Raw genomic sequence first — 14,224 nt, forward strand, 5'->3', positions numbered from 1 at the left:
TTCAACATCTATATGAAGCCGCTGGGTGAGATCATCAGTGGTTTCGGTGTGAGGTACCAGCTGTACGCTGACGACACTCAGCTGTACTTTTCCACACCGGACCACCCCAATGAAGCTATCGAGGTGTTGTCCCGGTGTCTGGAGGCCGTACGGGTCTGGATGGGGAGAAACAGGCTCAAGCTCAATCCCTCCAAGACGGAGTGGTAAGACAAAATTGAGTTAGAAAATCAAGGAGTATATGAAATCCCATGCACCACCTGCCCCTCCACATACATTGGACAAACCAACAGAAGAATAAGTGCACGCATTGAAGAACACAAGAACTCAGTCAAAAAAGAGGAACCAACTTCTTCCCTGGTCCAACACTTTAAAGTCACAGGACATGATATTGACTTTAAAAAGACCAGAACTATCGCCAAAACTGAACATTTTAACAACAGAATAATCAGAGAAGCCATTGAGATAGAAAAACGCCCACACAGCATGAACAAACGAGATGATACCTCCCGCCTACCAGCCATTTGGAAACCTGCCCTTATTGACAAACGAGTCCCTAACACGAGGAATGACACCAGACCCACACTCACGAGGTCCACACAGGATGTCACCACTGCACATCCACCCAGAAAGCAGACCCAAACCCACACTGATCATGAAGCACGACCAAGGACCAGAAGCCAGACCGCAGCTGCAACATTAGCCATTTCAAACCCCTCCAATCCATACATGCAGCAGACTGACACCCACTATGAAGATGTAGCACGACCACAAAGCCAAACAACAGCTATGCAGCTCACCAGCTCAAGTCCCTCTGCAACACAGACTAAACTGAGCACAACCAAGCCCTCACCCAAACAGGACACACCCCCAGCCAATCAGAGCACAAAAAAACCCCCATCCAATCAGAGCACAGCCAAGCCCCCACCCAATCAGTTCAAACCCCCACTAGCAGTTAAAAGGAAGAAACAGCTGCGATCACACATTGCTCCCAGAAGCACGAAGCTGAAGCCTGAAGATGACGAATGAGACTTCGTCGAAACGTCGCCAAGACACTTCCAATTTTACACGGGAGAAAACCCAAACAACCAAAGACCTACATACAAACACCCGTGAAAACCTCAGAAAACAAATATATATATATATATATATATATATATATATATATATATATATATATATATATATATATATATATATATATATTTTCTTCAAGATATGTTGTTTTATTTATGACAATGTTTGTGTATACTGTTGTGACAAAAAGAAATTAAAAAAAATAGTGAAAAGAGAAGGACTCAAGATTCCTATGGAAACAACATCAAGAGTCTGGATGAAGATGAATACTACAAATATCTGGGCATCCTTCAAGCCAATAAACTCAAGCACACTGAAGTCAAGGCAAAACCAGAAGTTAATACATCAAGAGAGTGAGGAGAATCTAAAATTCCAAACTTAGCTAAGGAAATACCATCAAGGCAATCAACACTTGTGCAACTACAATCATTGGATACACAGCTGGAATAATGGACTGGACTCAAGCAGATCTGGATAGGAAGACCAGAATATTAATGACAGTGATTTTTTCTCCTCACAGCAATATTGACAGACTTTATTTACCAAGGAAAATAAGTGGGCCTGGAATGTTTCAAGTACATTAGATGGTTGAAGAAGAAAACGGCATTGGAAAAATATCTTAAGGGACACCAAAGAGGATTCACTGAAGCTAGTATGCCAGCAAGGCTTACTGAGTATTGGAAAGAACAGAGTGCTCCACAAGAAAGACCAAATGAAGGAAGCAAAGAGATATGGAAAGACAAAGTATTACATGGCCAGTACATTAAAAAAAAGGCAAAATAGATAATAAAAATACCTGGCAGACAGAGGAGCTAATTTTGGATGCACAAGACCAAACCTTAAGAACAAATGCATACAAAACCAGAATTGAGAAGACAAGAAGAGACAGCAAGTGCCACATTTGCAAAGAAGCTGAAGAAACAGGATTGTTTCGTTAGCTACTGCAAGAAGGCTGTAGAGACTGACTACAAACGAAGACAAAGCAGCAATAATAATACATTGGGAGATCTGCAAGAAGTACTAGTTACCTTCAAAGAAGAAATAGTGGGGCCATAAAATAGAAAAAGTCATAGAAAATGAAGAAGCTCAAGTGACTTTAGAATTCAAAGAGACTTTAGAATTCACTTGCCACATAATACCCTAGATTTAACCCTGAATAGTGGATTTGGCAGACAGCAGAATAGAAGGAAAAGAACTTAGAAAAATCACAAAATACAAAGACTTGTGAAAAAAGTAGAATGATGGTGACAAAAGAATACAAAGATTGCCTTGAATGCAATCCCAAAATATCTGAAGCACCAAACACCATTGATATGGACAAAATGTCCATTGGTCAGTTGCAAAAGGCAGCATTACTTTACTTGTAATAGCTTACATATTGTGACAATATCTTTAACACCATCAATATCTTTAATACTGCCTAAACCAGGTTCTTGGATAAAAATGAGTAAGTTAGTCTAAACCTCTTGCAACCAACCATAATGCCAAAGGTGACAAGTGCTGGAAGTTGTAGCAACATCAGGAATTTTATCAGAAAGCCCTCCTGAAGTAAGAGGTTTGAAGAGCCAATTATTAAATCACTTGCTCTTATGAACATTTATCAGTTACATTATACAGCAAAAAGAAGCTGATCTTATACTGAAATCTACTTTGTATATCATCTTGGAATATTCAGAGAAACCTTGGAAACAGCAATAGGTGCATCTAATGCACCTATAATATCTCAGGCTCAGTTCTATGTATCTGTACAGTAAATGTATAATGCGCAAATCTACCAACACATACATTCTAAATATTTGTTATTCTTGTTCACCGAAAAACAAAATTTCTTTATAATTTAGTTTGTGATCATTATATGAATTCTATCTCTGCATTTTTGTCACCTCAAAGTTTTTGTATCTTATTTACTGAAAAACCTTTTTTTATCTGTGCTGGCCAAACTCAATAGAAACAGGTATTTTCACTAACCACACTTGTAGAGAGCGGTATAGAGAATAAACATAGATGTGCCCAGACTGATAGTTTGCCTAAATCCAGAAATTTAAATGTAGAGTGGGGGGAAAAACCCAATCTAAATAATACAGAGGTTTGTTTTGTTTTGTTTTTTGCTTACAAATACCCTTTATTTTATAAAGCTGAAGTTTGTCTGTAAACTTTTTTAATCACACATAAAAAAAGAGGAGGGGAGCTGAAAATGTTTCTTATATTTCATGGCTACACAAAGATTATATTTATAATATACATATATATTTATAGTCATAATTTGGAGATTGTAAAGATAAAACAAAGAACTGGAGCAAGGTTCATATTTCAGACACTTGTTCATGTCCTACAAAGAGCGTCTCTTGACAGAAAGGATTCACGAGAACCATGCCGGTGTCCCTGTAATCCCCATTAGCTGGAGACCGGGGTTCAGAAAGGTGGTCCTAGAAAATATTGAGGAGAGGGAGAGAAAGAAGATACTTAAATGTTTCATCACATGTTAACTTTCATAAAATGGAATGTGTTATATCCATTCCTGCCATGCAAATGTATTATAACATTGCTTTATATAAAGTACTATATAATTAAGATTTGTATGTAGATTAGCTGATTCTAAACTAATGCCCTCCAAATAGAACTTCTTCATAACCAAGTAGTTTGGGATGTAACTGTACCTTGGATTTAACCAAATAACTGTAATTCATGTACGACTGAAGGGCTCCATTGCTTTGAAAGGCTTGAAAGTTTCAACATGTAAAATGGTGCGCTGTCAGTTGTGTCTAAAATCTCATGATTCAGTTTAAAAAAATAAACAAAGATAAGAGATACCAGCTAAGACTTTTAATCTCTCACCATTTGGAAGATCAAACAAATGCAAATCACTTCATGCAAGGTTCTACTTTTATTAACTTTCACTATATTACTTGTCGAAATTACACATCATATCTTCACAAGCAAATACAGTATTGGAAAAATAGGAGTAACATTTGATTTTAACATGCTAGCAGAAACTAACAACACAGAATCATGCAGCTATATGCAAATGTTAAAAAATATTCAGTAAACATAGCTATAGCTACATACTAGTTTAAAACCATGGCTACCTGTTTATTTAAATCTATGACAAGCTTCTCTTTATCTTTTCTAGCATTGGCAAAAGCCAAAATTTTACATACCATCAATGCTAGCTATAGTATAGTATTGCCACTTCCAGGTCTTTAGAAAATAGGTAGTTTCTTTGTACCATTGATAAACTGAGATGCAACTTTTCCATAATATTACTATCATGATGGAAACTAACTGCCAGATATGCTCTCTGTTAAAACGTCATGGAATCTTCCTGAATTTTCTAGCCACTAAGGGAAAAACATTCAGCAGAATGTTTACCAACAATCAAGCTCAGTTGGAAAATGAAAGATCCAGTTGCAAATATTGTGATACTGAAACAAGAAGTGCTTTCAGATCAGACTGTTGCTTCCTGTTTCATTCATTAATGCACTTATCTCTCATTTGTATCACTCCCACACTTTTCCATTTTCTTTCTTTTTTAACTTCCCCTCTACCGAGTGTTTTGGAAGAAAAATGCTATACCTGTGTAATCATGATAAAATTGCTTATGCTCTTAATGATAAGTGTTACCACGGTGAAATCTAAATTTTTTTTGCTACCAGTTTTGTGGGCGTGGCTTGGTTGGCATGGCTTGGTGGTGGGGGTCATGTGACTCGGTGGACGTGGCTATGTAACCTTGTGACTGGGGGATCAAAAGACAGAAACTCACTAACAATGTTCTGCTGGAGCAGGGTTGGACTTGACCTCCAAGTCCCTTCCAGCCCTGGATTATCCTGTGAAGCTGTGTCTAGTGCCAGGTTTGTACTCCTTCCTTCCTTCTTTTTTCTCTCTCTCAAAAACTAACCTCCACACACCCCGTTTTTCCTCCCAGCCTACCTGAAGCCTGCTAGCCAAACCAAAAATGGGAGGGAGTCCATTTTTCCTCCCTTCACACTTCTGGGAAGCCTGCTAGCCAAACCAAAAAAATGGGGGGAGAGTCTGTTTTTCCTCCCAGCAGGAAAAATGGACTCTTTCCCCCCTCCCCGCTTTTTTCCTAGCACCCAGCTGAGCCATGCGATCATCAGAGGTTTTTTCCCTTTTAAAAGCATTTTTTCGCTGAAGAAAAAATGTTTTTAAAAGTAAAGAAAAAAAACCTGATTGCACGGCTCAGCTGGGCATGGAGGGAGACAGGGATTTTTGCTACCTGTTCTCCGAACTACCCGCTGCCATCACTACCAGATCGGGCGATCCAGTCCAAAACTGGGAGCATTTTACCCTAAGTGTCAATCATGGAAACATCAAATGATCCTGTAATTAATGGACTGCATAAAAACAAGCGTAAGATGAGGCTGGCTGAACCCAAAAGAACAGATGATGAACTGAGAAACAGAAGCTGAATGTAAGGCAGATGCAAAATAAAGAACTGTAATAAAAAAATGAAACAAGAAAGAACAGGTTAAGTTGTGGTACGATGCAGAAAGCAGGTGGACAAAGAGGGATAAGTCGAGCAAGTGGGGATAAGAAAGCAATGGGGCTTAAAAGCAGGGGAAAGGATATGTTTTGGAGTCATATAATAAAAACTATTGATAAAGAGTAACTGAATCTAGGAGGAGGAGAAAAGCATATGAAAAGAAATTAGTTCAGGAATGATGAGCCAATATGATTCTTTTGTCTTTAAAGAACTGTGTGAAAATAAACGTTTTTCCTGGTTCCCATCACCACAAGAAGAAAGTGGCACATACCATATTTTTCAGAGTATAAGACACACACACACCCTGAAAGTGGGTGGAAATGTCTGCATCTTATACACTGAATGTTGCCGAAGCCCTGCCAGCCCCCATCCTTTGGCCACTTTCAGTCTCCACGTGTCATATTTTCAGCCTCCACATGCTCCATTTTAGACCCATTCCAGGGATCGCCACAGCACATTGCCGCTGATCGCCGCCGTCTGGAACAGCTGAAAATGCAACGCATGGAGGCCAAAAACAGGGCATGCGGAGGCGCCGATGGTCTGTGGTGATCCCTGCAGCTTGGAACAGCTGATTGGCGGTATTCCGGGAGGCTGATCCAACAGCCAATCAGTTGCTTGTGCCGAATCAGGCTGCAATAACGTGCTGAAGCTGACCAGGGTGTTTGCTGCAAGGACGCTAGCCAGATGAATACCAATGGATGCTGGTAGGAAGAGGCAGATTCTTTTTCTTGCTTTCTTCCCAAAATCTAATGTATATTTTATACTCTAGAGCATCTTATACGCCAAAAAATATGGTACATTAATCTGAACCTCCCCAACATTGCTTTGCCATCAGGGTTCTAATCTTACCTCAGATGTTTCAAAGGGTTGTATTTCTCTTGGCAATTCTACCGCATGCCTGTTGAAGTAGTCCATGGTGATTGCATTGTTCCAATAACTCAGGTTGTTTTCTGGATTTGATGTCTTCTTTTTTCGTCGCATGCAGCACACAGTTAATAACACAGCTGTAAATACAAACATGTTGGGTTTCTGTTGCGAATCAAGTGGACTGATTGTTGGCATGAAACATATAGTCTTCTACTTTTATCATTATTTCCAACCTCATCTCTAATAACATGATACACACTACAGCAACTTGATAATGAGATGCATTACCTCTGGAGGCTTCCATTTTACCTTGTATCAAGTAATTATTTACTGATTTAGTAAGGTTTTATTATAAAACTAGACAACCCATAACCTATTGGGTCATCCTTTCAGAGTTATTTTCTTACATAAAAAGAGAATATTTAAAATGAATTCATATTATAATAGCATGTATATTATATCAGCTCCTTCTATCCATATGTTAACAGCTGATGCTGTTTCCTTTTTTCTCATAACCCTCAGCAGAGTCCCAGTTAAGCAGCCTCCTCCTCTTCTGCAGGAGGAGGAGGAAGGAGGAAATGAGCTGGGATCATGAGGAAAACTACACCCTGTCCCCATCCCATCCGAAAATATCTCTTAAGGGCCCCCTACCTCCAAGGAGATAGCTGCTGTGTCCCACCCCTCACCAAGAGCCAGCCCAGTCACATGAGCAAACATATTTCCTTGTCTTTCTCTCACTGTCCATTGCAAAGATATTTCAAATTTTGCCCTCAGTTCGAAATCAGCCAGTCGCCAGCCAGTGAGCACAGGAGTCAGAGAGAGTTGGGAAAGAAAGCAGGGACATATCCCTTCAGTGCTCCCTTGTGCTTTGCAACCTACAGGTTTCTGAAAATGTAGTTGGAATTCATGATCATATGTGAAGATTCTTGAAATTTCAATTGCACAGGAGTAATAGGGTCCAGATTTTGCATACTTTTTTTAAATTAGCAGATTTGAGGTACCTTGATTCAGAAATTTTTGTGCTTTGATGCATTATTTGGTTGATTAAAGGTTATAAATAGACTAACAGTGTTTTAGCAATATATACTATATTTTTCGGATTATAAGACGCACTTTCCCCCCACCTCAAAAATGTGGGTGGAAATGTTTGTGCATCTTATATAGTGAATGTTGCTGAAGCCCTCCCCACCCATCAGCCCGCACCCTTCGGCCTCTGCCTCCCAGCAATTTGCCTCCTTACAGGAAACAGCAAACTGCCTGGTCAGCTTCAGAACATCCTGATTTAGCACGAGTAGCTGATTGTGATTGGATCTGCCTCCACCTATCGCTGCCCATTGCCGCCACCACCTTTTACTGCCTCCATGTGCCCCATATTTGGCCTCCACACATCCCATTTTCAGCCCGTTCCAGGTGGTGGGGAAAGATGGCAGCAGCGATCCTCACTGCCTGGGACGGGCTGAAAATAGGACACTGGAAGCCAAAAAATGGGGCGCGCAGTGGCAGCGATAGGTGGTAGTGGCAATGGGCAGGGATGGCATTGATGGGTGGCAGCGAATCCTGCAGCGTGGAACAGCTGATCGGTGGTATTCCAGGAGGCCAATCCAACCACCAATCAGTTGCTCGTGCTAAATCAGGCTGTGCTGAAGCTGACCAGGCTGTATGCTATTTGCTGCTGGGAGGAAGAGGCAGAGGCAGATTTTTACCCCTTGTTTTCCTCCCCAAAAGCTAGGTGTGTCTTATAATCCAAAGTGTCTTATAATCTGAAAATATGGTACATTGAACCAATGTAAGCTCAATAGAATAGAATAGAATAGAATAGAATAGAATAGAATAGAATAGAATAGAATAGAATAGAATAGAATAGAATAGAATAGAATAGAATAGTTTATTGGCCAAGTGTGATTGGATACACAAGGAATCTGTCTTGGTGCATAGGCTCTCAGTGTACATAAAAGAAAAGATACCTTCATCAAGTACAACACTTACAACACTTAAAGATAGTCATAGGGTACAACTTTAATGATACAACATTTAATGATAGTCATAGGCTACAAATAAGCAATCAGGAAACAATATCAGTATAAATCGTAAGGATACAAGCAACGAAGTTACAGTCATAAGTGGAAGGAGGTGGTTGATGGGAATGATGAGAAGATTAATAGTAGTGCAGATTTAGTAAATAGTTTGACAGTGTTGAGATAATTATTTGTTTAGCAGAGTAATGGCGTTCGGGGGAAAAACTGTTCTTGTGTCTAATTGTTCTGGTGAGCAATCCTACGAGTCCTCAGGTTACAAATGGAATGGGCAGGCTCCTTTACATTCATAACTTAAGGACTACCTGTAATTCATTCCATGAATCAACAGCTAAATCAATAATCCTGCATAGAATTAGAAACTACCCTAGAACTTGGAAGCTACAGATCTTATTAGTAAAATCTGGGTTGCATTTTCAGTTGTATTTCTTTCCTGTGTGGATTTTAGATATGTATGTAAGTCAACCCTTTCTTTTTCCCATTAAAGATGTTCTGATTTTACAAATGCCTAGGAAGGTGGTGGTAGTATATTTGATTTATTTCTGGTATTAGAATTCTATTATGAAACTCCAAGTTAATTTAGGAGATTAAATTGGGAGCCCGTTTGGTGTAGTGGTTAAGGCACTATGCTATAAACCAGGAGACTCTGAGTTCTAATTCTACCTTGGTTATGAAACCCAGCTGGGTGACTTGGGCCAGTCATTCTCTCTCAGTTCAACGCACCTGACAGGGAAAAAAAAGGAAGAATTGAGTATGTTTGCTACCTTGAGTTATTTGTAAAAATAATAAAGCAAGTCACTACTGTTGTAAAGCAAATCAGATGGCCAATAAACAAATCACATGGTTGTAAAGTGAATTGAGAACATCCAATGACTGTTTGTGCTGGAAAACAGCAAAAAAGCCACAAATTGAAGTCACATAACCATAGAAGGATACATAAATGCAAGCCAGTTGCCAAGCTCCCAAAATGCAATAGTGTGATCAGGAATGCTTGTGGCAGTTGTAACTTTAAAGATGGGTGGTAGATAGCATTTTAAAAATCATTGCATAACAGATCATTTAATGACTAGTTGTAAATTGAAGACTACCTGTTCTTATTTCAGGCTGTCTGTGGGATTCAAGAACAAGTCTATAGAAGAGATACACCTGTCACTAGAAGTGACATTGTGGCTGCAACTATTCATAAATTCCTACAAATAAGTTCTGATTCAACTCAATGGGGTAGACTTTTACAATGCATATATAATAGTATAAATAACATGGAGCCCTCCAGATTTTTTTATCAGTTGCCATATGAAGGATCGTGGGTCTTGTAACTGCAGAGCACCAGTTTCCCTACATACTATTTATAAGGATATATTTTTGAGGTAAAATAAATAAAGCAGTTATCCATCTCTATTTGTGCCTCCGAGTCAGTATTTGACTCCTGGCAACTTGTCTTTCAGTTTTTAGATTTCAGAACTGATTTGCCATTGCTGTCTTCCTAGGACTGAGAGAGAATAATTAGCCTAAGGTCACTCAGCTGGCTTTGTTCCTAAGAAAGGATTAGAAATCACAGTCTCCAGCTTCAACTGATGCCTTAACCACCATATTAAATAGGCTCTCATGTTTTAAAATGAAAATCAACCACTTGATGTTACAAGCATGAGTAAACAGATCAGTGGAGAATAGTATTTAAGCCTTTCCCCTTCATCTCAGGTTTCAGATCAACTTTCCTCCTCCAAGTGAATTTTGAGTAGAAAATGAGCAGAGGGAAATATTAAATTGTCTCTCCTTTTCAGCAGTTCTCCTTAGCTGCATTTTCCAGAAATTGGCTTTTTTCTTGAGGGAGGCAACTTAATTGATTTGCTGTAATATTATTGTGCTGTTCAGTCTAAATATTGGTCTTCAGGGTTGTTGGTCTTCATGTCTTCAGAAATGTAGATCTTCAAGTCCTAAATCCCCAGTATCAGGGATGAAATGTTCCCGGTTCGGACCGGATCACCCAATCCAGTAGACATGGCGGCAGGTGGTTCAGAGAACTGGTAGCAAAAATCCCTGCCCCCGCCGCCCCAGCTGATCCACGTGATCATCAGAGCGGCACGGGATGAAGTGTGCCATCTTGGTGAGCATGTCCACCACCACCAGCACCGTGGTGAACCCCGAGGACGGCGGCAGGTCCGTCAGGAAGTCCATGGAAATCGTCCCCCAGGGTCTGTCAGGAGTCGGCAAGGGCTGGAGGAGACCGGGAGGGGCCCCCGTGGCGGCCTTGGCTTGCCGGCATGGCACGCAGGACGTCACATAGACATGGACATCATGCCGCACCCGGGGCCACCAGAAGGTCCGCGTCACCAGGTTGAGAGTCTTGAAAAACCCAAAATGGCCCGCGGCAGGGTTGTCGTGACACTGGGCCAGGACGAGGGAACGGAGCGGTCCCGTGGGCACATACAACCGCCCCCGGAACTTAAGTACGTCGTCTTCCAATGTCCAGAAAGACGTGGGGCCCGCCTCCGCTCGCCGCTGCTGAGACCAGGCGTCTTGGCACTGCGCCTCTTGTACCCGGGCCTGTAAGTCCACTGGTTCCCGGGCAGCGGCCAAGGCTTCCGCCAGCAGTACTGTCCGTGGAGGAAGAGGGTCTTGGGCGCTCAGGTACTCCGGCTTACGGGACAGGGCGTCCACCCTCCGGTTGTGGCCACTGGGGATATAGGTGACGGGGAAGTTGAACTGGGCAAAGAACAGCGACCACCGGATCTGCCGCTGGTTCAACTTCCGAGCCGTGGTGAGATGTTCGAGGTTCCGATGGTCCGTTCGGACCTCCACCTGATGCCGGGCACCCTCCAGGTGGTGCCGCCATGCCTCGAACGCGGCCTTGATAGCCAGCAACTCCTTTTCCCAGATGGTATAGTTGCGCTCGGAAGGGTTGAGCTTCCGCGAGTAGTACGCCATCCGCCGGAGCCTGTAGCAGCACCGCTCCGAGGGCGATGTTGGAAGCGTCCGTCTACACCACGAAAGGCTGGTGCAGGTCAGGATGTCGCAGGATGGGCTCCGTGACGAAAGCCTTCTTGAGAGCCGTGAAGGCTTCCTCCTGCGGGGACCCCACGGGCAGGACCTTCTTCTGGAGGAGCTGGGTGAGCGGAGCCGTCAGCGTGGCGAAGCCCGGGATGAAGGTCCGATAGTAACTGGCGAAGCCCAGCAGCCGCTGGACATCCTTCACCCGACGCGGGGCTTCCCAACTGCTCAGGGCCTCCACCTTGCGCGGGTCCATGGCGATCCCCTCGGGTGAGAGGATGTGCCCGAGGAACTCGATGGACGGCCGGAGGAAAAAGCACTTCTCCAGCTTGGCGTAGAGCTGGTGCTCCCGCAGGCGCTGCAGGACCAGGCGGAGGTGCTGGAGGTGACTTTCCCTGGACCGGGAGTAGACCAGGATGTCACCAGGTAGATCACCACGAACCGATCCAACATGTCCCGGAACACATCGTTCATAAAATGTTGGAAGACGGCGGGGGCGTTGGTCAGCCCGAACGGCATGACCGTGTACTCGTAGTGTCCATACCGGGTGCCGAACGCCGTCTTCCACTCATCCCCTTCACGCATCCGCACCAGGTTGTAGGCCCCCCGGAGGTCGAGCTTGGTAAAGATGGAGGCCTCCCGCAGCCGGTCCATTAGCTCCGGGATGAGCGGCAAGGGGTAGCGATTCCGCACCATGATGGCGTTCAGCCGGCGGTAGTCGCAACACAGGCGTAAATCCCCCGTCTTCTTTTTCATGAAGAGGACCGGGGCCGACAGAGGGGACTTGGAAGGCCGGATGAACCCTCGGGCCAGATTTTTGTCCAGAAAGTCCCTGAGGGCGGGACAACTCGGGCTCGGACATGGAATACAGGCGTCCCGTTGGCAGCGGGGCGCCAGGTTGCAGGTCCACGGGGCAGTCGTAGGGCCGGTGCAGGGGTAAGCGGTCCGCCTCCTTTTCGCTGAAGACGTCAGCGAAGTCCTGCAGCTCAGGGGGCATGGCGACGGCCGGGGTAAAGACGTCCTGGCCGGCGCAGGTGTGGCGGATGTGGTCGACACACTGCAGGCTGGGGAACAAGATGGCGTTCCGCGACCAGGCCACCTGAGGGTCGTGAGTTCGCAGCCAGGCCAGTCCGAGGATCACCGGGAAGTGGAGGTCCGCCATCACGTAGAAGCAAATCGCCTCCTCGTGGTCCCCGATGGCGAGGCGCAAGGGCTGCGTGGCGAAGTTAATGGGTCCGGCCACCAGCTCCCTCCCCTCGATGGTCTTGACGCTCATTGGAGGGTCTACCGGAACCAAGGGGACACCAAAATGGTCCATGAAGGCCCGGTCCATAAAGTTCGTGATGGCCCCCGAATCCACCAGCGCGTGCGCCGGGATCCCCTCCGGCCGGTCACCCACCCACACCTAGGTGTCCAAAATCAGGTACCGGCTGGGCCTGCCCCGTTTCCTGACTGGCCAGGCCGGGATTCGGGGACGGGCGTACGTGCTCCGCCGCACTTCCTGGGGCATGCGGCGGCGAAATGGCCGGGCTCCCCACAGTACAAGCACAGCCCCCCTTGGCGCCTCCGGCTCCGCTCCTGGGCCGTCAGGCGAGGCCTGGCCGCTCCTAAATTCATGGGCTCCTCGGCAGCGGCCACGAAGCGTGGGGCGGCATGGGATGGGGTCGGCACGGGCCGAGGGAGGGCGACGGTCTTTGACGGTTGTGGCGGCGATGGGACGGGCGTTGCTGGAGATGGGTGTTGAGGCGCAGGCAGAGGGGCACCAGGTCAACGAGGGTCTGCGGCGCCTCCACCCGAGCCAGCTCGTCCTGGAGCTCTTCCGAAAGGCCCCTCTTGAATGCGTCCACTAGTGCCGTGTTGTTCCAGTCCGAATCGTGGCACAGCAACCGGAATTCCGCGATGTACTCCCGGAGGGGGTGGGGCCCTTGTTGGATCTCTCCTAGGCACCAGGCGGCCGTCTGGGCCCACACTGGGTCTTCATACATTAGACGCAGTTGCCCCCAGAACCCCTGGTAGTCCACCAGCAAGGGGCTGTCCCTGAGCACCAAAGGCGTGGCCCACTGCGCAGCCTGGCCAGACAACAGGTTCATCACGAAGGCCACCCTGGCCCGGTCATCTGGAAAGTCCCCCGGCCGCATTGCCATGTAGGTCTGGCACTGGGCCATGAAGGCCAGGAACATCATCCTTCCTGAGAACTTCTCCGGCACCGGTACCGGGCTGTGGCGCTGAGGAGGAGGAGGAGGGGGAGGTTGGACTGCTGGGGCATTCCCAGCAGCCAGTTGAGCAGTCAGCTGGGCAACTTGCTGGTTATCTGCTTGTAGCTGCTGCACAATCAGCGCCAGCTGTTGCTGATCCATCTTGTGGTGTAGATGTGTAGGAGTCAGGCAAGATGTCGTGTCCCACTCCTCCGCTGACGGCCGGGTCAGGGAATTCCGAATCAGGCGTGCCTCTGCAGCTCTGCCAAAGTCCTAGCAAAGTCCTCAAGGCAGGCAGGAGACCAGAAAGTGACTTCAGCAAGATATGTTTGACTTTGCCTGACTCAGAGACTGCCAGAAAGCAGATCCTTTATATAGGCCATGGGGTGTGGCTCCATGACTCAGCACTTATCCAAGCCTGCCCCTCCCTTCCTTCTGATGCCGCCGCCTATCAATTCTTCTGAAGCGAGAGTCACTCCAGTCGGCAGCTGTTGGTAATAAACCTCCCTCAGGCTCACATGCTGTGGGGGAGGGGGAGGGGTCTAGTTGCTCCGTTTGCCTGGGCA

At 45.6% G+C, this 14,224-nt stretch overlaps 1 protein-coding gene across 4 annotated transcripts in view; it reads right to left on the reverse strand.

Annotated features, from left to right (window-relative positions):
* Window positions 1–1,229: 1,229 nt before the first annotated feature.
* The window catches only part of TMEM108 (transmembrane protein 108), a 311,167-nt gene continuing 298,172 nt past the window's right edge, over window positions 1,230–14,224 (reverse strand). For 3 of the 4 annotated variants that reach the window (XM_058179629.1, XM_058179630.1, XM_058179632.1), the window contains 2 exons: window positions 6,425–6,579; window positions 1,230–3,500 (listed from right to left, as the gene is read on the reverse strand). In XM_058179629.1, coding sequence (XP_058035612.1) covers window positions 3,378–3,500; window positions 6,425–6,579 — 278 coding nt within the window. In that variant the 3' untranslated portion in view covers window positions 1,230–3,377. The remainder of the gene's footprint in view (window positions 3,501–6,424; window positions 6,580–14,224) is intronic. The other variant, XM_058179631.1, reaches the window with a different exon arrangement.

The sequence above is a fragment of the Ahaetulla prasina genome, chromosome 4 (assembly GCF_028640845.1).
Source record: "Ahaetulla prasina isolate Xishuangbanna chromosome 4, ASM2864084v1, whole genome shotgun sequence".
Classification (NCBI taxonomy): domain Eukaryota; kingdom Metazoa; phylum Chordata; class Lepidosauria; order Squamata; family Colubridae; genus Ahaetulla; species Ahaetulla prasina.